General features: G+C 39.9%; 1 protein-coding gene across 1 annotated transcript; it reads right to left on the reverse strand.

The window, feature by feature from the left end:
• On the reverse strand, positions 1-24,187 carry LOC142095454 (uncharacterized). The gene is given in 11 exon segments (XM_075178399.1): positions 1-1,430; positions 1,432-2,926; positions 4,615-4,735; positions 11,578-11,662; positions 11,862-13,191; positions 15,581-15,794; positions 17,493-17,570; positions 18,924-19,025; positions 21,515-21,664; positions 22,719-22,786; positions 24,013-24,187. Coding segments are annotated over 11 exon segments (3,909 nt in total). The 3' UTR covers positions 1-1,339.
• Positions 24,188-24,456: the final 269 nt, after the last annotated feature.

Consider the following 24,456-nt stretch of genomic DNA (forward strand, 5'->3'; position numbering starts at 1 on the left):
CTAAAAGAGAGATGGGGAAGAGAGCAACATGGTGTTAGGTCCCGCGTCAACATGCAGTTTCAGCAATGTAACAAATGGAATTCTGTTGCTTGGAAAAATGTCTTTATTTATTTATTTTCTAATGATACTTTCTAAATTAAATCCTTTTGTTTACTTAAATCATGTTTCTATAATCAGATTTTGCATTTATGTTTACATAAATTATTTCTCTTGTGTAAATTTTTTTAAGTTCACCAATATCTGAGTGATCACTAAACAGTTTCCCTCATTCAGAAAATTTTTAGAAAAAATTGTACAGTATCGTCAAAGTGTTGTCGCAATAGTGGTTTCCCTCTTACATGTCTCATCCTATGTGCAGTATATGTTGATCTATGTCTATTTTTTGTACATTATAAGACAGAAAATGGAATCTTCCACGCTTCCCCAATATAAGTATGTAATGCAGCCACAAAGGGAATACTGATATGGAGACGGGTCCTCTTCTCCAAATATATATACCAACAAATACCAACAAACATATAATCCCAGGCGCAAAGATGAATATGTGCAATATAGAATTTATAGTAGTCAAAATATAGACATTAAAACTTGCCCAAAGGGCTATAATATCCAGGTCCGGACCTGTAAATATATAATTAAATACAATGGATGGAAAATATAACATAAAACAATGACCAACAGTCCAATATAAAATAGATAAAATAAAACAACCTGCAAAAAGAAAAAAATGTTCATTGCAAATACATAGCTATGTATAAAAGTCCAAAAACATCTTCAGAGCTGAAAAACAAACAAATCCTTGATGCAAACAAGCACAGCTATCTCGTATAGCAATGTCCAGAAATTGTAAAACTGAGCGTGGCATAAACTCACAGATAAAAGGGATCCATAGGTCCAAACGCTCACTGTGGAAATCTTGAGCAATAATCAAACTGTGTCCGGAAAATATAAAATCTCCCTAGATTGGAGATATCATGGTGAGAATGAAACAAACTCCCGAGTGCGGCCCGGAATTCCCGCATGCTCATAGAGCTGATAATGGTTCCTCAGCTATATCAGCTGACCAAAATAAAATAAACTGGCCGGTTATAGTATTCGTGTAGCCAATCAGTGAAATGTCCAAAAAATATAGTATACACCCCTACGCGTTTCACCTTACTGGGCTTCTTCAGGGATACTCTGTAAATGTAATATAGTGTTGTCGCATTAGAGGTTTCTCTCCTGTATGTCTTATCCTATGTGTAGTATATGTTGCTCTAGGTCTATTTGTTTACATGAATTTCACTTACGAGTTATTAAATGTCCTCCAACTGATGATTTCACACAATATTTCCCATATTCAGAAGACATTTCTCATGTCTGACAAGTGATGTCTTATCAATAAAATATTCCTCCATTTAATACACATATATGGGTTCTCACCGGTGTGTTTTTTTATGTTTGCCTAAATTAGACTTCTGAGCAAACTGTTTTCCACATTCAGAACATATGAATGGAAAGTCCCTAGTGTGAGTTCTTTCATGCAACACCAGCTTCCCCTTCTCAGTGAACCGTCTCCCACACTCAGAACACATATAGGGCTTCTCGCCTGTATGAAGTCTCTGGTGTACAAGACATGCTGACTTCTCAGCAAACTTTTTTCCACATTCGGAACATTTATATTTCTTTTCGCCTGTGTGAGTTTTATAATGTCTGTTTAACATGCATTTTGCAGCAAATCCTTTTCCACAATCAGAACATTCAAACGGTTTTTCTCCTGTGTGAGTTCTCTGGTGGACAACAAGCTGGGCGTTGCTCAAGAAACATTTCCCACATTCGCAGCATTCAAAAGATTTTTCTCCCATGTGAACTTTTCTATGCAAAGCAAGTGCTGACTTATCTCTATAATGTTTCCCACAATCAGAACAACCAAACGTGTTCTTGTTTGTGTGAGCTTTTTGATGTCGAACCAACCTACATCTCTCAATAAACTGCTTTCCACACTCGGAACATTCAAATGGTTTCTCTCCTGTGTGAGTTCTCTGGTGTACATCAAGTTGGCCCTTCCACAGAAAACATTTCCCACATTCTGAACATTCGTATGGTTTATCTCCTGTGTGAATTTTTTGATGTGAGACAAGATGCCCGTTGCTCCGAAAATATTTCCCACACGCTGAACATTCAAATGGCTTTTCTCCCGTGTGAATTCTTAGGTGTACAACAAGGTGGGAACTCTCTAGAAAACATTTCCCACATTCAGAGCATTTAAACGGCTTCTCTCCCGTGTGAGTTCTCAGATGTACAACAAGATGAGAATGCTTCAGAAAACATTTCCCACACTCGGTACATTTAAATGGTTTCTCTTTAGTAGTGTGAGCTCTCTGGTGTTTAGTGAGATTTGAGATATCGCTAAAGGATTCTCCACAATCCGGGCATATATTAGGTCCCTCTTCAGTGTGACTTCCCATATTTCTAGGAGTTTTTTGCAAGTTTTCCTTCAAAGCTTGATGTGTAGCAAAAACTAATTCTGTATGATCTGTGGGTGTATACATGTCAGTGTCTGTGAGATTTCCTTCCTCACATGACACCGATTCCTCCTTAATATGAGTGGATGTGTATTGTGAATGATCTGTGGGTGTATAAATGTCAGTGTCGATGAGCTTTTCTTCTTCACATGACACTAATTCCTCCTTAATATGAGTATATGTACACTGTGAATGATCTATGGCTTTATAACTGCCAGTGTCTGCGAGTTTTCGTTCTTCAAACGAGACATTCTCCTCCTTAACAAAATTAGATGTATACTGTGTATGACCAATGTCCGCAAGATTTCCTTTTTCTTCACACAATGTTGATTTTTCAGTCATAAACACAGATGTTCTTGGAATCTCACTTGGTGATATATAGGCCTGAAATCCAAGTGGTGAATTTCCAGACTCAAATCCATCTGTGGGAAGGAAATGCATTGTTATTCTTGTATGAAAAACATGAGTAACTAGTGTAAAAAAACAAACAAACAAACACACAAAAATACAACAGCAGGAAAAAAAAAAAAATTGTACTAAATTACTGATTAAAGGCACCTGGGCGACCTTAGTTTTCTGCTTAAAACTCTAGTTTTATGGAAATGTCTATATTATTTTTATAAATACGCAGTATGTAATACATTGTTTATGTTGCATTGTCCAGTGAGGAATATGGACAGCACATCACCCAGAACCGGAATGTTTGGATATCTATTTCTTTATTTTTGTTTAGTGTAATATGTAATAAATGTTCTATATTTAGGTTGCACTTATGTGTTTATTTGAATAGAGAAACCCAGGATCTCCTTTGCTTCCCACCTCTTCGATCTACCCCTGACCTGCGCCTTGTCTTGTCTCTGGTAACCACCTCTCACTCCCGTCTACAAGACTTCTCCCGTGCTGCTCCCCACTTCTGACTTTTCCATAGTGCACCACCTAAAGATTTATCCGCCTCTTCTCACATTGAGGTGCACTGTTAGTTTAGGCATGCTGCTGTTGAGTGAGGAATGAACGCAAGCACCTTAATGTACACTGGGCTGACCAGACAGACAAAGCAGTGCAAAACTAAGGTATTTGGCAGGGTTCATCAGCCCGACTTAATAGGGGACCTGTATGCTTGTTTTTATTTTAGGCTTATTTATAACAGAACCCTGTACATGTATTAGTAAAATAGGTGTGAATTGCCTAAATAAGAGATTCAGCACCTGTTCTGACATTAATCTATTTATGACCCATTTATGTACATAGTTTTCTCACCAAAGCGTTAGTATTATGTGTAACTACCTATGTACATGATATATGTGAGCCCTTAGGCCCATAGGTATAATGTCATTTAGGTTCTATCATAAATACAGGTAGTGGACAAAAGAAGAAAACACCAATACAAAGTCACCTACTAGGGAAACAGGCCACTATGTTCGGCCTATAAAGCCTGTAAGCACCGTGACATTGAATCAACCAATGTCTGGCATTGTGCTGGAGGGATGCAGCACTCAACCAATGCCTGGTTGGTGATGGTGGGTTCAGACCTGGTGACTGAGAAGGTCATGACATATCGATTACGTTAGTGCCATGTTCATTAAGGCATTGGACAACCAGACATGATTAGTTGAGTGTGACAATGTCATCCTGGAATAGAACCCTGACATCACAAAAGAGATAATGGGAGTAGATCATCACTCAGTACCATTAAGTAGCGATTGGCATTGTTTGTGCCTTCTAAAGGAAATACTGCACCCAAACCATGCCAGGAAGATGATCCATATACTAAAAAAACATCGATACCATTCTCTGTTAGAGACATGCATTCAGGGCTGTACAATTCTTAAGGTTGACACCACACTTTTCCATTTGTCGAGAACATAGTAACGGATTATTTATCTGATCATCTCAATGCTCGGGAGCACCAATGAACTCGCAAATCCTCATTACCATATGAGATGAGCAGTTTAAGCAGTGTAGTTCAATAAGCTTTGCTGAATGTACTGGTCACAAAAATGGCCTAGCTGTGTATTCTACCAAACTGGCATCATGCTGTTCAAATGTCTTCATAAATAGCGATGGCATAAGAAATATACAGAAATGGGACTTTGATTTAATTTCCTCTTACCCAGTTGTGTGAGGGGCCGGTGATTCTCCATCATCACGTCCTTGTACAGATCCTTGTGTCCCTCTAAATACTCCCACTCCTCCATGGAGAAATAGACAGTGACATCCTGACACCTTATAGGAACCTGACACACACAATGATACAGTCATCACCCAGACACATCCCTGGTGTTACTGTATAATGTCCCATTCCCAGCAGTCACCTCTCCAGTCAGCAGCTGAATGATCTTGTTGGTGAGTTCTAGAATCCTCTGGTCATTGTTTCTCTCATGTATCAGTGAGTGAGGTGGAGGCACCGTGATGGGGCTCTGGGTCCTGCTCAATTCCCCGACTCACGTGGGCTGCTACTGAATGTCAAACACTCTCCAGATATTTTCTCCATTGCAATGTAGTCATATGTGTGCTATTTGTTTAAAAAAACAAAATATATAATTCCATAACTCCATACAAATGTGTCTTTCTGAACACAAGCGTATTTACAAACTAGATAGAAAGCAAGACACCTTCAATATCCCGATTTATAGCAGCTGTTTCTCCAATATTAACACTCAGCAATTTCTTATTGTATTAATTGAATAATATATAATAATATTGAAGAAACATTTTAAAAATAACCTTGTGTCTCCAGTCAGGTTCCTGTTTTCTTAAAAGAAACAAGTGATGTCACTGTGAGATTTAAAGAGGTTCTACCATGATATAGTTGGGTGTCTTACATCAATTTATAGTACAGAACTATTTATTAAGTTACCCAACCATGTAATATGACTACAGCTTTGGCTAACTGTAAACGCATAAGAGATTGCTATGCACAGTACATACACAAGGTTTTTCACCAAACAAATGCTTATTGAAGTGTCTTGTACACCCCCAAATTCATTCAACCTTCCCTAAACCATAGATTTCCTCTCTTAAAAAAAAAATATATTAAAATGGACAAATCAATCTAAAGAATAAAACATTAATAGTTTGTTCAATGTGGCTGGATTTAAATGGCTCATCTCGCAACCCTATGTACAACCCATTAACTCATAGTAAACCTTTTAAATGAATAAGACACACCGAAATTAAAAACTATAACAGTCATATGTTCAACATCCCCAAACCATGAGACACTGGTAAGTTTGCTATATAATAATCCTCCTAGGGCTGTTAGGTCAAAACTATACTCATAAAATAATCATGCTGAATTCCTGAAAGTTAAACACTTGTTAGTAAGCTGGAACGCAGCATGTGTATTTCATAGGTGACTGAACTGAATTTAAATGGCAGACATGCAGTAAACAGAATGTGATGGAACCACTGATACTTATACTCACATTCTCTGTATAATAAAAGATTATTATTAGTAGTAGTAATAAGATGCTACCTGATTCTATACAGGCAAGGTTCAAATTATTACTTGGAAATAATTGGCTGACATAAGAGATCTAAAGAAACTCTACCTGTTTGCAGAAAACGTTCTGTGCTACAAGACAATGGCGGCTGCTCTCCAGTTTCTAGCATAAAACCGCTAATGTATGACATAAATGCAACTCTATTACCTTAGTTGTGATCACTGAGATATTACTGTAGTTACGTGGTATACAAAGCACCCTCAATATCTACCAACTGAAACCGCCAGCCTATTAGCTGAACTAAACTGTGGACTATGTAAAATGGCCGCCGCCTTTCTGCGCCGAAGACAAATGCTACCGTACTTAAGTAAAAAGTTTACCTCTAGTGTTTCCTGAACCTTACTGATCAGTAGCGCTGTGTAGTATACATATTATACTTGAAAGTACGAGGAGCAGGGAGTGTTATTTCCCATTATCTGGTCGTCCGGATACAATGGCTTCTATCTATTATATGTAAATCAACAACTCTTCCTTTAGTCTAATCACTCTGAACTTGCGTATAGTAATATAGCATTCAGGCAGCAGCTCTGCGGCCGTGGGACGCACGCTCCTCTGTGGAACGCACACTCCGGAAGTGCACACTACAGGGTAAAGCCTTTGTTGTTCTGCTAGATAATATTTGTAGATGAGACAAAGATCTGGCCAGTCCTTTATTTAGTAATTCGAGTTGTGAGTGCATTGTGTTCTATCTGCTCACTAAATACACACACACACACCTTGCATGTTGGATTTTTTATACTATGTCTATATATGTCTATATATATATATATATATATCTATCTATCTATAGATATATAAAAATGTAGTGCATAAATATATGTAAACAGATTACTCTTTCTTACAGAGACAGGGCCTAATTATCCAAAAGGCAGACTAGTTAATTTATTAAAATATAAGAGAATAGTTGTTCTCCAAAGTAAAAAAGAACATATGAGAAAAATGAGGTAAGGTTTTAATTTTGATTTATTCCTATGGTGTACCTCCCAACATTTGGAGGTCCGAAAGAGGGACACATAAGCCACACCCCAACACCGCCCAGAAACTTCCAATCGCGCATGCGTAAAAGTGGCTTTTGGCCACGTCCTGCCCCACTTCCTCCTAGACCACCGGGGGAACTGGCTGCTATGTCCCGGTATCGGACCATGCGCTTCGACACCGGGACAAATTCGAGCGGAACAGTCCACTGAAACCGGGACACTTGGAAGGTATGCTATGTTAAAGACTGAAGACAATGAGTCACCTTTCGGTGGACGCTGGAGGCTAAGTGTTAAGGAGAGACAAGGATGGCAACAGGTGCAGATGAGACTGCCCGATTCACATCTTCACCCTCGGTAACGTTCGTTTATGACTCTGTTCTGCAATACAGTTCTGATTTTAATCAAAACAAAATGAATGACAAAGATTGTTGTGACTCATTTAAAAAGCCAAATGGAGGGGAGTTTAAAAAAACAAACAAACAAGAACATAAACATTGAGGGGTGAAAGAAGCCGATTTTAAATTAAGGGCGAGATAGTTGTTACTGTATATTAGCCTGGTGTTGAAGGAAAGGGGGCACTATAAGCGTCTTGAACCCTTAATCAGACACTATTCAGAGATAATGTCACTAATAAGACAGCTAACAATGTGAAGGGCTGTCTGTGAAGTGGTGGAAAGTGCATTCATTACATGGCTAAATTACAAACATTGTAATGCTATAATCATCAGTGCTATACAGAGAACTCACATCAGTCCCTGCCCCATCGGAGCTTACAGTCTAAATTCCCTAATACACAAAGAGAGTGCTAACCACTAAGCCACCGTGCTGCCCTAATGCTATCGGCCTTGTATGATGTTAGACTCATCTGTGCTACTTATGTGTCTTATCTCATTTATTTGTTACTTGCTTCTGTACTGACATGACAATTCCTTTATCCTCTCTCATTAATTCTGTCATACAGTCTGTAATCATGATTTCTGATGAGATCATATTATATATATATTTATGTTTCTCTTCTGTCACAATTGGGTACAGCTGTACATCATTTGCACCGGAGAGCACACATGCGGTATCCTGCGTTACGTCATTAGATAAAACATTTTCAGACACAACAGGGAGAGAAAGGAGGGGGAGAATGAATGTAGCTACAGACCTCTCACCTGTGACCTGGAACCTGCTAATTACCCATAACCCACCTGGCTACACTTTAAGAACAATGAATAACAGCTTCACTGCAATATCAACAATATACAACACACACTATACATATTTACCATGAGCAACAATGTCTCCTTATCCACATGTAATCAGACACTGCAGTTGTACTCTGGTGAGCTGGGGAACAAAACCAGGGCTATAAAAAGTACATGTCATAATCCACAATTTGTGAGAAACGTAGGACGGGCTAGTTAAGGTGTTATCAAACTCGTTTCGTCACACCCAGACTCACCCATCTGATTGCCAAACAGAGAAGAGTGATTCGTCATTCCACAGAACTCGTTTCCACTGCTCCACAGTCCAGTGTCAATGTGCTTTACACTACTCCATCTAACACTTGCCATTGGTCTGGGTGACATGAGGTTTGCGTGCAGCTGCTCAGCCATGAAAACCCATTTCATTAAGCTCCCACTGCACAGCTTTTGTGCTTACATTAATGGCAGTAGAAGTTCGGAACTCTGAAGCTATGGAATCAGCAGAGCGTTGGTGACTGTTAAGCACCATGCGCCTTAGCAGTCATTGACCCTGCTCTGTGATTTTATGTGGTCTTTTGCTTCGTGGCTGAGTTGCTGTTGTTCCTAAACGCTTCCACTTTCTAATAATATCACTTACAGTTGACTGGAATACCCAGAAGGGATGAAATTTTCACGAACCATCTTATTGTAAAAGTGGCATCCTATCACAATACCACTCTTGAAGTCACTGAGCTTTTTAGAATTATATAATACAAGTTAACCCGTGCATGATACTCATGCATTCTAGTCAAATCAAGCTACTTAAGGTGTTAAAAAAGTTCTTGTCATGCATTTGGGGCTAGGCCAGGCCTCCTCAGGGGAAGAGTGTTACTTCCCGACTTAAGCGCCCTTTTTTAACGTGGTTTTGTCCACATGTCACCACCTCATCATTCTTCTTCATCATCTCATCCTTCATCTTCACATCCTTAATCTCCATCGTCTTACTGTTCTAAAACCTCTCGATACACAACGTTTCTGCTAAACACCTTATTGCTGTGCTCAATCAGTCTTCCTTGAAGGGCAGTATTCATAACCTGCACTTTCACATCACTGCTTCTCCATACTCGTGAAAATGCGACATACAATTGTCCATGACCAAACACAGGCTCTGGTAAATAAATACCCACACGGTCAAGAGTTTGAGCCCTCAACTGGTAAATTTAGCCTTTACTACCCCTCCCACGGGGGGAAGGGGGAATGATGGAAGTTAACTGACTTCACTATTATAATTTTTTTGCCAAATAATGTCAGTATACCAAATTTCAGGTCAATTGGATGAGCCCTTTCTGAGAAAATAGTTTTTTACACACACACTAACACACGCCATTAGGCTTATATATATTAGATAATATTTGTGATACAAATGTCTGCAAATGGAGACTGCATGGCTAGGTGCTTGATGTTATACACCTCTGGCAATGGGCCTGATTGAAACACCTCAATTCAATAATTAATGGTTGAGGTCAAATACTTTTGTCCATATAGTTTGTATATATTATGTATTATTAATTAACTTTACAATTGTAATATATATATATATATATATATATATATATAACATTTTAATTGAAACTACATCTTTTGTGCAGTTTTTCCTTGAAGAGATAAGCATAAGTCATGATATGAATATTGGTCCTGTGGATTTAAGGGAAAATAAGAACTATATTTCTTAGGTTGAATAAGTACCACCTTTGTGAGGAGTTGGCTGAAGGTAATAGTCATAAATTACATTATTAAAGAGTTATTCATACATTTGCAGAACCCCATACCCCTAGTGTCACCCTTTTACACATTATCTTTATTATTGTATGTTGAATTGTTTGATATCATGTCATTATTTCATGTTAAAAATATATTTTTGCTATCCTCATTTAATAAAGGTCCCAGGGCAGCTTCTACACCATTCTGGGGTCCTGCTAAAGTGATTTTCGTTTTGTGGTGCGCAAGGGGTCCCTCAACTCTCCCCTTTGTGTATGTGGTCCTGGAAACACCCCAGAAGAGAAGCCACATCAAGATATGGGTGGAGGAATTGTTCTGAATAAGAGAGGTGAAAGGAAATCTCACACTCACTATCATTTACATACACCAACTCCCAGAGGAGCGTTACTTTATATTTAAACAAAAACACAAATTCCACACAAATAACAGCATCCATGCTAAATACACACAAACACAGCCAGATCCACCCTAAATTTGCACAAGAAGCCTGATCCACACAAAAAGCTCTGTGTGTCTGTGAACTTAGTATGGAAACAGGTTTTTGTGTACATTAGTATGATTCTGGCAAGATCTTTATGTGTGCGTGAATTTAGTGTAGCTCTGACTTTTTCTGTAATTTTAGTATGAAACTAGCATTTTGTTTATATTCAGTATGGATCCAACTTTTTATATACGTTTAGTGATGGATTCAGCTTTTTGTGTATTATTAGTATGGATTTGGCTTTTACACTTTCTTTATTACATCTATCCATGTCTGTGTGAACTGGTTTGGTTTTAATACAGTGCTTGTGGAATTACCGATATTACAAATACATGATTTTGTTAATTCTTTTCTTTTTATATCTAATACATTATTCCTTACCAATATAAGTGTTTTGTTTTATAGTGGTTGAGAGGTATATTTATTTAATTAGTGCATATTTATAATAGCAATGAAGATATATATTTTTTTGTATTAGGGGCTTTGCAGCATCGTTTGTTTCGTCAAAAATGTTTTGTTTGTATCAAAAATTATATTTGGTTTTGGATTTGTGTTATAACTATTGTGCTTTGAGTTTTTAATTCCCATTAGCGCCAGTATTTCTCTCTCAGGTGAACATGGATTTGATCTATAACCGCTAACTCCTCACTTCCCAATGCAAAGGCAGAAGGTATTATCCAAAGAGAGGTCTCAGTAACTTAAATGCAAAGAGCTGCTACTCTGCATGACTGCAGCAGATGAAAAGGCAACCTTGGAATAAATTGCATTTGTTACTTCAATAACACCCATGATCCATGCCCAAAAGGCTCTGAAATCATAAAGTGGAAGTCAAGGGATCAAAAAGTTATAACCCCACCCCTTTTTCCTGCATAATTATTACCCCAGTCCTGGATTCTAGCATAAAAATGGAAGATTGGATAAAGTGAACAATACCAGAGATCATTCCCAAAGTGCAACAGCATTACATAATTTGATAATAGGTTAAGTTTTAGCTATAGGCCCCAGCATCATTAATAATGACAACTGTTGTTTTGTGTATAATGCTCAGTGAAGGCAAAACATACATATGTATCAGAATCATATAATATAGGGAACTGTTTTGCAAAGCGACTTAAATAAGCTATATGGAAGATGTGTTTTTTAAAATCCAATGATCGTTACTGAAACCCATAAATCAAGATTGCAAATCATGCTCTTGTTCCGTGGCTCCCAAGATGCATTTGTAGTGCTGCTGTATGTGGTTTTACTCACAAGCATATAAAATTAGGAAAAACAGTAAAAACACATCTTGCATGTAAAGCTTTTATCCATGTAATCAATACTCAGCATAGGTAACTTCTGCCTTCATATCCATATAAAAAAAAAAATTATAAGTCCTGGCCTATATTTACATGTGCAAATAGGGCAACACAGCCCGCATATCTTCCTCCCACATTATGCCAAACTATAATTCCTGTCTTTTGTGACTTCTCTGATGTCGGACAAGATTTGAGTTACTGGAAAAACATTTCTGACACTCAGAGCAAGAATACGGTTTCTCTCCGGTATGAACTCTATGATGTTTAACAAGTTGTGAGTTACTGAGAAAACATTTCCCACAGTGAGAACAAGAAAATGGTTTCTCTCCAGTATGAATTCTCTGATGTACACCCAGATTTCCATTGCTTGTAAAACATTTCCCACATTCAGAACAGGAATATGGTTTCTTTCCTGTGTGACTTTTCTGATGTCTTGCAAGGTGTGAGTTACTGCTAAAACATTTCCCACATTCAGTGCAAGAATATGGTTTCTCTCCGCTATGATTTCTCCGATGTACAACTAGATGTGAACTACTGCTAAAACATTTCTCACATTCAGAGCATGAATAAGGTTTAGCTCCTGTGTGACTTCTCTGGTGTGTAACAAGATGTGCGTTGCTGATAAAACATTTCCCACATTCGGAGCAGGAATATGGCTTCTCCCCTGTGTGAATTCGCTGATGTATAACAAGATGTGCGATACTGATGAAACATTTCCCACATTCTGCACAACAGTTTAGTTTCTCTCCTGTGTGACTTTTTTGATGCTGAACAAGATGAGCTTTGCTGATAAAACGTATCCCACATTCAGAGCAAGAATAAGGTTTCTGTCCTGTGTGGCTTTTCTGATGTTGAACAAGATGTGCATTTCGAGTAAAACATTTACCACACTCAGAGCAAAAATATGGCTTCTCCCCTGTGTGAATTTTTTGATGGGTAACAAGTTCTGAACTACTAATAAAACATTTTCCACACTCAGAACAGGTATATGTTTTTTCTCCTGTATGTCTCCTCTGGTGTTCAACAAGATGTGAATTACTGATAAAACGTTTCCCACACACGGTGCAAGTATAAGGTTTCTCTCCTGTGTGACGTCTCTTATGCAGAATAAGATGCGAGCTACGGGAAAAACATTTCCCGCACTCAGAGCAAGAATAAGGTTTATCTCCTGTGTGACTTCTCAGATGCTGAGCAAGATTTGATTTACTGGTAAAGCATTTCCCACATTCAGAGCAAGAATTTTTTTTCTCATTCCATTGAGTCATCAGACATCTATCATGACTTGAGCTGATAATGTATTCCTTACCATTGGAAAAATATTCAGAGTGAAATGCTTGATGTTGAAGTTGATTGAAATTATGAAAATAAACCCCACAATACCATTTCACTCCACAATGAGATTGTTTCCCTGCATCTAAAACGGATTCCTCCTTAATATAAGTTGATGGATATTCATTTGCAGCATCTTCAAGTAAATCTGTTGGAAACAATTTAATTGTGGGTAGATGTTTACTATCATCATCATCATTTAGTTATATAGCACCACTAATTCCGCAGAGCTGTACAGAGAACTCATTCACATCAGTCCCTGCCCCATTGGAGCTTACAGTCTAAATTCCCTAATATAGACACACTCACAGACACAGAGGGAGACAGACAGACAGAGAGGCAGAGACTAGGGTCAATTTTGATAGCAGCCAATTAACCTACCAGTATGTTTTTGGAGTGTGGGAGGAAACCGGAGCACCCGGAGGAAACCCACGTAAACACGGAGAGAGCATACAAACTCCACACAGATAAGGCCAAGGTCAGGAATCAAACTCATGACCCCAGTGCTGTGAGGTAGAAGTGCTAACCAATAGGCCACTGTGCTGCCCATCATGAGATGTGTGCGCTGATCTTGTGGAAGATACCAGAGCATGCCACTGACAAACAGAAAGAAAAGGATACATAGACAACTAGAGAGAGGTCCTACCCACCACATTTCATGCTTCTCTAAGTGGGAACGATCCAAAGCCGCTGTCCCCTTTGCTCTTGTTAGGGCCACAGCAATAATTGCATCAAAGGATGCGGCCTACAGGATGTCACACTTTTTATCTCAAATTAAGTTGCTTGGAGAAATATGCCAATACTTATAGAGGGCACTGTATATTTTACTGTTAAAGTAGGCTCAGAGGCAGGACATTATGATGTTATGGATGTAGACCTCCCCTACTTTTAATCAAACATTACATGTCCACAAATGCCTCCAAACCCTCATACCTCAAATGACACACAAGCAGTTCCCCTCCACCGGTGGCCCATGCTCACACTAACCAGCCTTGCCCTCCCTGTGGACCTCCGCTCACATTATCTGATGCCCCCTTCCTGTGGCCTTCGCTCACATTAACAAAGTGTGTGTGAGCTATGTGCAATGTAATAATCCACAAGGTCTGTGTGGGGTCTTCATGATGTGGTTTTCAATGGGTCATTGGACTGTGCTTAGCAATGTCACTGGGCAGTGACTAGTCCACATAGAAACACACACACACACACACACACACATACATATATTATCATTCCTGCTTAACATGTAAATAACACATGTAACAATGTAAGGTGCGATGACCATGTGATAATAGTGGATATCTGCTCAATACATAAATATGACAGGGGTTGAAATATTTCTTACCAAACGCCTGAAGAATCTGGTAATTTCCATTCACCACATTCTTGTACAGATCCTTGTGTCCTTCTAAATACTCCCACTCCTCCATGGAGAAATGGACAGTGACATCCTGACACCTTATAGGAACCTGACACACACAATGATACAGTCATCACCCAGACACATCCCCTGGTGTTACTGTATAATGTCCCATTCCCAGCAGTCACCTCTCCAGTCAGCAGCTGAATGATCTTGTTGGTGAGTTCTAGAATCCTCTGGTCATTGTTTCTCTCATATATCAGTGAGTGAGGTGGAGGTTCCATGATGGGGCTCTGGGTCCTGCTCAGTCCTCCAGATACATGGGGACTGCCGTTCAGTGCCACATACTCATAAAATTTCACCTTTGCAACAAAATATTCCTGTAAATTAGAAACAGAGAGGAATTTTTAAACTGTGTTAAATCTTTTCTGTTAAATCACTGTCCATTTGGGGACAGTAGAACACTGGGGTATAGAGGCTCAGAACTGAGGTTTGGCTCTAAAAATCCAGACTTCTTCCCTTTGATAACCCTACAGCCTGCCAGGAACAATAAAAGAAAAAATGTGCTTGTCGGAGTTGGGCACAATATTCTATGGCCACCACTGAAAGTCAAAAATGTTAAATCTTTGCTAATTTCTTTGCTATTTCTCCTAGTGTGAAAGGAAGTGTTTTCCTACCACTTCTCCTCAGTTGGTAAGTTTACTGATGTACTTGCAGCGAGAGGGTTTGATTTGGGCTTCAGATTTTGCTCTTTGTAGGTTCAGGTTTCGGTCTTTTCTGTTTTCTTTAAAATAAATTTTTTCCAAAGGTGCAGACTTTCTTATATAACGAGAAAAGAAATAAGTCCGTGCTCGGTATATCCCATATTATATATATGATACCAGCTGCATGGCAATAAGCCCGCGCTCGGTATATCCCATATTATATATGGTACCAGCTGCATGGCAATATAAATGCCCATATATGTATACATAACAAAAAAAAGACAGTTGTTGTCAGCGGTTATCCTTAGCACTGCAATATATGGGATATACAGAGAGCAGGCGTATTTCTTCTCTGGTTTTGTTTCAAAATATTGCCTTATGTTGCCTTAGCAGCTGCCCATCAAAGCCTATTTAAGGCTCACTTGGGTGTTAATTGTTGCTATGTGCAACAAACATTGTTGCCAGATGCAACAAACGTGGGGCATAAGACTCCCTGTGGGAGTGAACAGGAAATGCGAAGAGTCCGACCGCCACGTCATGAAAGCACAATGTCACTTCCAGGTCAGGCATTATACAGGAAGCAGATGTGATTCCCATCACAGGAGACTCAGTAACTGCATGCATGGCTGTGGAGACTTCATTGCCTGCAAGCATGGACCAGAAGCCCGATTCAAAAACGCCAAATAACACCTGTCCAAGATAAGCCCTAAGTTAAGATGCATCCGTTCACATGTATGAAAGAGAAAATGCATTTATTAAGAAAAACTTTAAAATGTGTCACTTGACTTTTTGATATCCTGTAATAATTCTGCTCTCTGCCATTTTGCCCATCTTAACCTATTTAATCATTCATACTTTAAAAGGATATACAGAACCTTTACATTCCACCTGAGTAGTAGTTCAACAAAACAAACAAAAAAAAAATCTTCTCTTCTCATAAACATTTGATCACAGGTAGGGGGGATTATGCCAATTTTATTTATTAATTTTTTTAGGTTATTTTCCTATCTGTTTCTAAAATCAGTCTCTTTAATCTAAAATGCATTGCAGTCTTTGTCAGTGATATAAGTTACTCTGGACTCCTAAACAGCCTCAGATTTGAATCAGATACTGGTAACTGAAGAATCTCAGACTCTTTACCTTGGCATCCAGCTTACTTTGAATTCTTCTGCAAGTACTGCAACTTGAACATAGAACTGCTTATTTGAAACAATTGTTTGCTGGATAGAAAATAAATATTTCTACATCACTCTGTCTGCTGATACTGCAACGAGGAGCTCTGGGCTTATCTCCGTTGCGCTTGGACTTTTGCTACCTTCATGTGATCAGGAAAATTAGATATCCTCCATTACCAAGACTGCATCTGTGAGTATTATCATCTACCATCAGAACTGTTATTATATGGTTTGATGTACAGTACTGCAGACTGCCAATGTCTCCCTGAGACTACCATTATTAGAGACTTTGCTTTGTTCTGTGTTCATTAATCAGTTGTAAGTTGTGTTTCCTCTGTATCTGAACATCTGTCATGCTGGAGGTTTTCTAAATATTCAAAATTAATTAAAAGATGTTTGAACTTCTCTCCTGCCTCTATCTTGCCTTGAACTATCTAACAGTTGGAGACCAGAAATTGTTATCATCAGCTTAAACTGATTTTATGCACTGTGGACTGTGTCCGCCATCAACTGTAGATTACTCCGAAAGGGAATTGTGGAACTGGTTTGCAGGCAAAGGGTTAAGTTTGGAGACTCTATGTCATTGGCAAAATGAAGCCACAATTAGATGCTGTGCAAGCCATTGTCCATTTAGACAGAATTAGATAGATATGCAAGTCTATATAATTCATTGGTGCTGACTACTGTTATATACCAGTGAGGTGTGCTGGGGTTGTTGACAAGCTGGGGCTACTTTAAATGTAGATCACAGGCAGCCTGTGGTGGCCCTGGGGAGACCCAAAATTAAAGTTGTTCTATTACAAAAAAAATAAACAACACTCAAGTATTTAGTGCTACCACACTGTGCAACTAAAAACCAAAATTAATTTAGGCACTCTCTTCAAGTGGTTATATATAGGTGAAATCTCTACTATAAAAGTATATAGATAGGTGACATTTTATACTTGTTCCATTATAAAGAACAACGGTATTGGCTCATGCCAAAATACTTCTTAAAAGGGTGTGCCTACATCTCTGTGCAGTCTGGACCTAGATGTCTTTGTATCTCATTTCCTAACTTCCAATTATCCTGTTCTTATCTGAGACTGATTTACTAGATTGAATTAATCTGCTACCTTCAACAATATCTGGTTTATCTTGAAGTCATGGTTATCATATGGTATCCATGCTGTCTTACATGAAGAGCGATTGTGATATTCCCTTAATCTCTTACCTCTCCAGTCAGCAGCTTGATGATCTGACGTGTGAGATTGAAGATCCTCTCAGTCACATTACTTTTATTCTTATCCATCTTTAAACATATGAGGTTCTGATCATTCTGATGACAAATCGCGGATTCCTTGTACAGATCCTTGTGTACCTCTAAATACTCCCACTCCTCCATGGAGAAATAGACAGTGACATCCTCACACCTTATAGGAACCTGACACACACAATGATACAGTCATCATCCAGACACATCCCCTGGTGTTACTGTATAATGTCCCATTCCCAGCAGTCACCTCTCCAGTCAGCAGCTGAATGATCTTGTTGGTGAGTTCTAGAATCCTCTGGTCATTGTTTCTCTCATATATCAGTGAGTGAGGTGGAGGTTCCATGATGGGGCTCTGGGTCCTGCTTGAATCTACTGACACGTGGGGGCTTCTGCTTGTTGTTCTACGCTCCCCTTTTGTCTTCTCCACAATGACATAATGCTACATATTGAGATATACAAATAATTATATTTCCACAGAACTTGATACCATTTATTATGTGATCCCTGTCCTATTTCTTAGTCCATTAACGTTAGCTAGTTTGATCTCCTCGTCATGTGCTTCCATGCATGTAGTTACATTATTATGCAGTGCAATGGATTCCTAAGTATAATTATGGGAATACAGGGGACTCACTATTGTCTTATCTTTTTATAATAACAACTTCCACTAGGGTGAAATTGTAGACGAACAGCTCTAAACTTATGTAAAGGTAAAAATGGAGGTTAGTGATACAAAGTATATTAAAATATAAAGATGATAAAACTGAATTATTTAGAAATTCCTATAGAAATAGCTATCAATATAATGTACTTACACAGAATGTTATCAAAATAAGCATTTTTCTATTCAAGCACAAACTTTTCCCTTTCAAAAAAGTGAGCTGCTCGGGTGCTGAGCACAGGTCTGTGGCTGCCTCACTTGTTTCACTTGCACATAGAGTAAGCTGTGGCTGGATAATGCAGACGGGTGTTCGGTTGATAATCCACATTACTAAAATCCTTGTTGAGGAGGTTTATCAACCATACAGGTGCAGAATGGGCTTACTCAGCCAAACAAGGACATTTTATGTAACCTCTATTGTTAGTAGTAATCTTGCTGCTTCTGCCTCTTTACCATGTGCCTAATTGTTTTAAAAGAAACCTAAATTGCTAAAAATGAATTTAAAATAAAAGGGAATCTGAAAATCTTTGCTGGTTTTTAAAACCCAACTAATTTTATTAAAAACCATCTTGTAAATGTATTGCCTTGGAGAGACACATCCTTCCACAGAATGGCCCTGTAGAATACTCCAATATAAACAATCTACAGGCCCTAAAAATGAAGAAAGGGAAGAATCCCTCACCTGCCCAGTCAGGTCCATGTTCTATTCAAAGAAATAAGAGTCTCACCTCTCGAGTCAGCAGGTAAATGATCTCCAGGGTGAGAGTTTGTATCCTCTCAATTATGTGTTTCTGGTCGTTGGCCATTCCCATTTCATTCATAAGATCTTTCTTCGTACATCCCACACAGCTTATTCAATCTCAAAAAAAAATGGCAATGAAACGAATTTAAAACAGGCACAAGAAATTGATGGGGTGACAATATAAAAAGTACAGCAAAAGTGAATGGAATAATAATACAGAAGGTGCAGTATAACAAATGGTATGATAATATAGAAGGTGTAGGGATGAAAGGGGTGATAATATAGAAGATGTTGGAATAAATGGTGAAAACAGGGTACAAGGCTACTTGAAAATAATAGTTAAGACCATTTAGCATCCCCTCTCGCCAGTACCTGCCATACTTATATTTACATTACGCTGTCTATGTGTTTTTAATAATTAAACATTTCTTAAATGTCACCAGGTGTATTCTTTATGCAAGAGTCATTGGGTGTATGCTTTTGATACCGCTACGGTCTCCAACATGTCCCCTAAGAGAGCTATTTTCACCTAGTTTTATCAGGGCACTGTTACCCCAGAGCACTAGGAGAAGAGCTGTAGGACCACTTTCAGCTAAAAGACATTCTTGGGTTAACTGAGGGCTGTGACAGAAACTTAACTAAGTTATTCATTATTGCCTGTGGCTCAATGACCGACACTCCAGTGATATAGGCAAGTACATAGATCTATTTTTTTATTTTATTTTAAAGTTTTATTTTTGCAAAGTCACATAAACAAGAGGTAACAGCTGACATCGTGAATTCACAAACTGAAGATAACAAGAAAATCACACAGGGTCTACGACCAGCGCAGATCAAGAAATTCTACATCAGCCGGAATTTTAAATATAAGGAAAAAGAGTGACCCAAAGTTTTCGTACAGAGAGGAGAGAAGAGGAGGTAAGAGAAAAGAGAGAGAAAAGGAATACGAAGAGGAAAAAGAAGAAAGAAAAAGAAGGAAGAGAAGTGACTAAATAAATTGTGAGAGATAGGAAAAGCTCTGGAAAGGAGGAGTAAAAAAGTGTAATAATACTGAGTTATGTGAAGGGTGGACACGTCTGAAAAAAAGGTTGCCACGGATCCCAGACCCTGACGAAGGCTCTCGAGGAGTTGCAGATAATACTGGTCATAAATTCCATCCGCTGGGTCTGCCAAACTCTATTATGGACTTCAGGAAAGGAGAGGAATGCAGCCGCCAGTCTGCCGCTATTTGGCAAGTAGCTGCCGAAAGAATGTGCCCAATTAATTTTTTCTGATGGCGGGATGCCGAGGGAACTCCCATGGGAAGAAGAAAAAAATGTAGGCTCCAAGGGAATGTCCACCTGCAGAATTGAGTGAATGAAGCTCTTAATCTCCATCCAGAAACTTGACAGCATTGGGCACATCCACCATATATGGAGAAATGTGCCCTCATGGGAGCACCCCCGCCAACACTGATCAGACGATTAAGGAAGGATTATACGGTGACGCGAGGGCACATAGTACCATCGGTATAGCACCTTATAGGTGTTCTCTTTAATTCTAACACAGATAGAACTAGAGGCTGCATTCTCGTATATCTCAGACCATTCCTCATCTAATAACTCTTCACTAAGGTCCCGCTCCCAGGCTAGTTCATGGGGGGAAATGGAAATGAGGCCTTTTGTTGAAGATTGTCGTAAGCAGAGGGCTTTAAAGGTAGAGAGAGGGCGAGATGAGAGGCGGCTTTTGACAACACTATGAAAGTGATGTAGTTGCAGAAACTGGTAAAAGTATTTTGAGGGAATATGAAAACGAGATTGGATGTCAGAGAATTGAGGGAAAGTCGTGGAGGAGATTAGGTGATTAAGATATCTGACTCCCCACTAGTGCCACAGCTGAAATGAACTAGGATGAAGTCCTGGGAGAAAATCCGGGGGAATTCAATAACGGAATTACTGGAGAGGGATGTGGCGACAGGCCATATTTTTGAGATGAGTCCCAAATGGATAATGAATGTGAAATAACTGGGTGGAGTAGAAAGTGTTTGGGATGGCGTGACCTTGGAAGCCATAGGAGAGAGGCTAGTGAGAGCAGCCCCAGACCATCAGCCTCAATTTTAGACCAAACTCTAGGTTCTATCAGTCTACACCATAGAACACATTGAGCGAGTTGGGCAGAGAGATAGTATCTGAGGAATCAGGAATCCCCATGCCCCCTCCCCACGGGGATCTCTGAAGAACCTTGAGTCGAACTCGGGGCTGCCTGCCCGACCAAACAAATCTAGTAATATGAAATTGGAGGAATTTGAAAACATAGGGTGGGATACAAATATGAATAGGAAGAGTCTGGAATAAAAAAGCAATCTGGGGAGGGTATTAATTTTAACAGCATTAATACAGCCAATCCAAGAAATGTAGAGTTGGTACCATGCTACTGACTTTATTTGGTCGAGGAGGAGGGGAAATTAGCTTGAAAAAGGTGCCGGTAATGTTTAGTTATAAAGACACCCAAATATTTAATTTTTTGAAGACCCCACTGGAATGGGAAGGAATGCTCCAGAAGTATCTTGTCTGCGTCAGAAACATTAAATTCGAATACCTCCGTCTTGTCCGAGTTGATCTTATAGCCCGAGAAATAGCCATAAAGGTCTAACTCTGCCAGGAGAGGGGGCACCGAAATATTGGGATGGGTAATGGACAACAAAACGTTGTCTGCATAAAGCGCGATCTTATGAGTAGAGGGGCCCACCTGTAAAACCGTTATATCACGGTTATCTCGAATCCTTGCAGCCAATGGTTCAATAATGAGAGCAAATATAAGTGGAGAGAGGGGGCAACCTTGGTGTGTGCGCCATTCAGAATAGGCAAAGCAGAAACAGTGTCCAAAGGGGAATGATAGAGGGACAAAATACCTGCCAGAAAACTGTCTGTGAACCCCATTGCTCGAAGCACCCACTCCATGAAAGTCCAGAAGATGCGGTCGAACGCCATTTCAGCGTTGAGCGCCATGAGGAGGGAAGGAAGGTTATCGTTAACCGTCGCCGACTGACTAAACAGTTGACCCCGTATAGTAGCTTTATGGGCCTCCCATACAATTCCTGAGGTCACGTCAGGGGTTGAATTATCTAAAAAGTAATTAGTGATGGCGGCCTTTATATCTAGACATGTGGATCTATTTAGTAAAAGCGAATCATCTAGACGCCATCTACTACGCTGCGGGGGTAGTTCAAGGTGATCTATAAGGAGGGATACGCCCGAATGATCAGTCCAGGTGAGAGGGGTTATGTCTGCCTGTAATACATGATGGGTAAGTGTATGCGAGACGTGTAGCATATCTATGCGTGTGTATAGGTGGTGAGGGACAGAAAAATGGGTATAATCCCTTGCATCCGCATTGCAGAGCCTCCATGAGTCATATAGACGATGTTGTCAAAGCAGTGTGGACAAACAGGTGGAATCTGGGGAGGAAGAGGCGCCCTGCCAGGAGGAGGAGGGAGGAGACCTGTCGAGGACCTGATCGAGGGTTACATTAATGTCACCACCAGTGATGATATGGACCCACACCAACCGCTCAATGTGTTTAAAAATTTTGGTAAAAAAAGGGTTTTGTGTCTGGTTTTGTGCATAGACTGATACCAAAGTAACAGGGGCAGACCGGAGAGTGCTGTTCACCAACAGAAAGCGGCCCTCCGGATGTGCATAGGTCTTGGAATGAAGAAAGGGGACTTTACCATGAATCAAAATAGCAACGCCCCGTTTCTTGCAATCCGCCGAGGCAAAGAAGGTCTGGGAAAACTGCTTACCCTGAAGCTGTGAATGGGTTCCAGTAAGATGAGTTTCTTGTAGAAATACGATGCCTGCTCTTTCTCTCCTACAAGCGCCCAAGAGAATCGTACGTTTACGTGGGGAGTTGAGGCCTTTCACATTGACAGAGAAAATCTTCATAGCTATGACAGTCACGGGGAACTGATCTCCAATGATAGCTCTAAGCACTTACAAGGGGAACATAACCAGTTATTTCGTCCATGAGATAGATGCGTTAAGAACAAGTAAAAGAGTGGATCATAGTCACTAGAAAAAGGAGGGGGAAAGAAGGAAAGAAAAAGCCCCATTGGGTGAGAATCCAGAATGAAAGGAATCCTGAGAAGATTCAAAGACATTATCATAAACCAGAGCATAACAAAGTTAACAATGTCTGAGGGTGCGTGAGGGGGTGGTCCTAGGTCTTGTACAGAGTGGGAAGCCGCCAAAACTTGAGGCGACCCAGAGAAAAGACTTATTACATAAACATCAATTCTAGCTGTAGAACAGTGTGCAGAGGAAATATAACATGAACATTATCCACTTAGAACAATCTAGAGAGAGGAAGGGAGGAGGGGGGGGGCAGGATAAGGTAGATGGGGGGACGGGAGAAACAGCGATCCCCATCCTGTTAAGGGATAGTGTGGGGAGGCCAGGCTGGGAGGGTTTAGGCCACTGAGCATCAGCTAGACAAATACACAATATTAATAGGTGCCCTGTGAATAACCATTGTACCAAAGGTAAAGCAGTATGCTAAATAAGCAAATATTTTAGTTACACTTATAGATACTTATCACATAAGGGGAAAAGAGGGGGTGAGGGGGACAAGGGAGAGAGAAGGGTAGAGGGGAGTAGAAAGAGACATTAGCTCTTCAGGCTAACAGGTCAAAAAGCAGCGGTGCAAACAAGACAACAGAACATCAAATAGTACCGTTGGTTATGAGAAGGCAGAAAATTACAAAGGATTGAAAACCAAACCAAACTGCTGAGCATTTTTCGAAAAATACCAAACTGAGTACTATACTTTAAAGTTTTGATGAAACTAAAGAAGCCTAAAATCAGTAAGGGTAATGAGTTCCACCTGGCGTGAAGAGACCACCTGAAAAGGAAGGCAATTTAGAGAGAAAAACTTTGCACTTGCAATGTCATATCAGGGTGGATCTGTGTCCCAGGGACGTCATCTAGAGCACCGGGGCCACTTGGGCTGAGAAAGCGACAGGTGCTGAGCCTGAGAAGGCGGAGAATGAGGAGCCGAGGCCACAGGAAGGATGCCCAGCTTGGTCAGGAGATTCTGACCTTGATCCAGCATTTTAACAAAGTGAGAGGAATTGGCAGCAGAGACTTGGAGCTGGAATGGGATACACCAACGGTATCGGATATTGTACTGGTGGAGAATCTTGGTGACTGGCTGCAGATCCCTCCATTTTTGTATAGTGGAAAGAGCGAGGTCCTGGAATAACTGAATGTCCATATCCCGGAAAGAAATCACGGATTGGTCCCTGGTAGCAAAGAGATGCGGTCTCTGTAGTGCAAACTGACGATGATGTCCCGAGGAGGTTGTCCACTGGTAGGCTTAGCTCTCAAGGCATGATGAGCCCGATCAGCATCAGAGATATCCAGAAGGAGGTGAAGGAAGAGGGACTTGAGGAAAGGTTGGATATCCGCAGCGCCGACTTCTTCAGACACATTTCTGATGCAGATATTATTACGGCGGGATCGATTTTCAGAATCCTCCTGTCT

This window comes from Mixophyes fleayi, chromosome 6 (genome assembly GCF_038048845.1).
Source record: "Mixophyes fleayi isolate aMixFle1 chromosome 6, aMixFle1.hap1, whole genome shotgun sequence".
NCBI classification, from domain to species: Eukaryota; Metazoa; Chordata; class Amphibia; order Anura; family Limnodynastidae; genus Mixophyes; species Mixophyes fleayi.